Here is a 2,852-nt window from a genome sequence, read left to right as displayed (position 1 = left end):
TTAATGTGGATTTACTCCCGACCTTAGCTAGCCACTACATGAGCTTGGCTATCGGCTAATTTTAGATACTAACCACCCAATTGGCACTGTTGTTTGACCGTATAATGTGGCAACTCGAATGTTATCCTTCATATTATTTATATGATATTTTCGATCTATGACAAAACTTTATAAATAAAACAATTCTTATTCATATTTCTTTGATAGTTATAAGATAAATATAAATGAACTTACATGTTTTGTAATTCTTTATTCGTAGAGAGAGCACCATTTATACATGTTATGTAGTAATAGCACAAAAATGTCTAGGAGCACAGATGATGGAATGCAGATTGAAGCACAGAAACTATGAATTCAATTACTGTCCTGGATGACCAGTTGGACAACCCCCTAAACAATCAGCTAGTGTTTGTCGACCACGATTGTTATGGTGTCTTCCAATTGTTTAGATGATCATTTAGTGAACAATTTCTGTAGCCTTTTTTGAGTCACATCACCTCTATATTTTTTTTCATACATTTTTATAAAAAAGAATTTAAAAAGTTAAAAAATTTATTTTTAACATACTTTTTAAAACAATTTTATGTTTGATTTATGTGTTCTGTAGCATTGCTGAGTAATAACATAACTCTATAATCAGCTTGTTCGGTTCTAATTTTCAGAAAATAATTTTAAGAAAATTTTACTTTTAATTTTTTGTATATTGATGTTTTTAATAAATTTTTTTAATATTTTAAGTAATTTTTTTAAAAAAAATTTAGACACACCTAACATAAACACACTTAAAAAGTATAATATTTGTGAAAAAAATCTTTAAAAAATATACTAAATACCAAAAAAATACAAAAAAAAATGAAAATTTAGTACATTTTCATATTTTTGTGTATTTATTAATTTTTTAAAATATTTTTTCATAAATATTTACTATTTAGATATATTTAAGTAAAGTGTATCTATAAAAATAAAAAAATTATTTAAAATTTAAAAAATATTCATTAAAAATAAAAAAAAACAAAAAAAAATAAAAAATTCAGTTTTAAAATAAGTGAATTTAAAAAACTAAAACCAAATAATATTTTTTTTATAATGTTAACTATACTGTCGATCATCCAAATTTCTGTTAGTGTTACTGTAATTTTCCACGCATAGTCATGTGAATCAGCCTCCCTACAGTCCCTATATCCATAGGGTTGCCATGGTAATTTCAGCATACATGCGCCACAACAGTAATTTTGTCCTCATTATAAGGCCAATTACGTAATTTTCACTTCCATAATAGAGGGAGAGATAGATGGAAGATATGTTGGGGGATATTTGTCAGAGTTCAGAAACTCCTTACAATTATCAGTCACAGATAATCGACAGAGAGAGCTTTCAGAGTCTCCGAATTCAAGCTCTCTCAGGTGAAAATTGGCCGGAAAATCAATCTTTCACGACGAGTCGTTGTGAATTTGAGTGATTTGTGGTGATTCATTCAAGAGTTGCAGAGCCAGTGAATTTTTTTTTGAGCTTTGAAATGCAAGATATACATTCGATTGGAGGCGGCGGCGGCGGAGACAGGCGTATGAGGCCGCACCACCACCAGAACCACCAGTCCTTGAAGTGTCCCCGGTGCGATTCTCTCAACACCAAGTTCTGCTACTACAACAACTACAACCTCTCTCAGCCCCGCCACTTCTGCAAGAACTGCCGCCGGTACTGGACCAAAGGCGGCGTCCTCCGCAACGTTCCCGTCGGCGGCGGCTGCCGGAAAACCAAACGCTCTAAGCCTAAAACCTCCTCCGCCACCGCCACCGCCGCCGCCACCGCCACCGCCGATGCGCCTCGAGATCGCAAATCGAACTCTCATTCCAGCAGCGAGAGCTCCAGCCTCACCGCCTCAACCACCGCCGCGCCGCCGTCCACCGTCGAGGTAGCGTCGGCGAGCTCTTCGACATCGGCGTCGACATTACTCAACTTTCCGGACTCGAGGTTCTTCAATAGTATTCCACAAGCTACAAACCCTAGCTTCCGTCATCATCATCATCCGCCGTTGATCGATCAGTCATCGTCGGACGGCGGGATCTTCCCGGAGATCGGAGGTAGTTTCACCAGCCTGATGACGTCATCCAACGATTCATCGTCGATTCTAGGGTTCAACATCGCTGACATTTCGGCTTCGGCGTACCGGTTGCACCAACAGAATCAGGGACCGGTTGTGCAGAATCAGAATTCGAATCAGATATGGCAGGAACAGCAGGAGAAGATGGGGTGTTCGGTACCTAATGAATTGAAGATGCAGCAGATCTCGGCCGGGTTTCTGGATCAGACTGCTGAGGTTGATTTATCGGGTATGCAGAACAGAGAGAACAGCGGTGGGCTAGGAGGACTTGATTGGCAAGTTGGTGGAGATCAAGGGTTGTTTGATTTTACTGGAACCGTTGATCAAGCTTACTGGAGTCAAACTCAGTGGAATGACAGCGATCACCATCTTTATCTCCCATAATCTCACTATTTAACTCAAAATTTCAGAGGAAAAAAAAAGGAAGAAAAAATGGGTATTATGATTGTTCTTCCATGTAAATTAATTTCTTTCTTTCTTTCTTTCTTTCTTTGTTTTTGTATTTTCTTTTGGGTTGATTTTGGAAGGAGTTGGGTTTTGTCTTTCACAATGTTCATCTGCAACCAACTTTCATTTCCATGTTTTTTTGTTTTTAATTCGTTTTTTTTGGGGAGTTTTGGTTATTATTGTATTTGGAAATTAAACTTAATTAAAGCAAATATATAGAATGTTGAGCCATTGATTTCTTTATCTAATTTGTGTGTGTGTTTTTTCATAGGTTTTTGTTCGATAATGTGAGTAGGAAATCGTG

At 36.9% G+C, this 2,852-nt stretch overlaps 1 protein-coding gene across 1 annotated transcript; it reads left to right on the top strand.

Moving 5' to 3' along the window:
* The first annotated feature begins 1,264 nt into the window (after positions 1–1,264).
* On the top strand, positions 1,265–2,779 carry LOC114314137 (dof zinc finger protein DOF5.4). The gene has a single exon (XM_028260589.2). It carries the CDS (start codon positions 1,517–1,519, stop codon positions 2,483–2,485), a length of 969 nt encoding a protein of 322 aa, XP_028116390.2. The 5' UTR covers positions 1,265–1,516; the 3' UTR covers positions 2,486–2,779.
* Positions 2,780–2,852: the final 73 nt, after the last annotated feature.

The sequence above is a fragment of the Camellia sinensis genome, chromosome 4, assembly GCF_055761805.1.
Source record: "Camellia sinensis isolate YWXY chromosome 4, ASM5576180v1, whole genome shotgun sequence".
NCBI lineage: Eukaryota > Viridiplantae > Streptophyta > Magnoliopsida > Ericales > Theaceae > Camellia > Camellia sinensis.
This window is presented reverse-complemented; position numbering and strand designations above follow the sequence as displayed.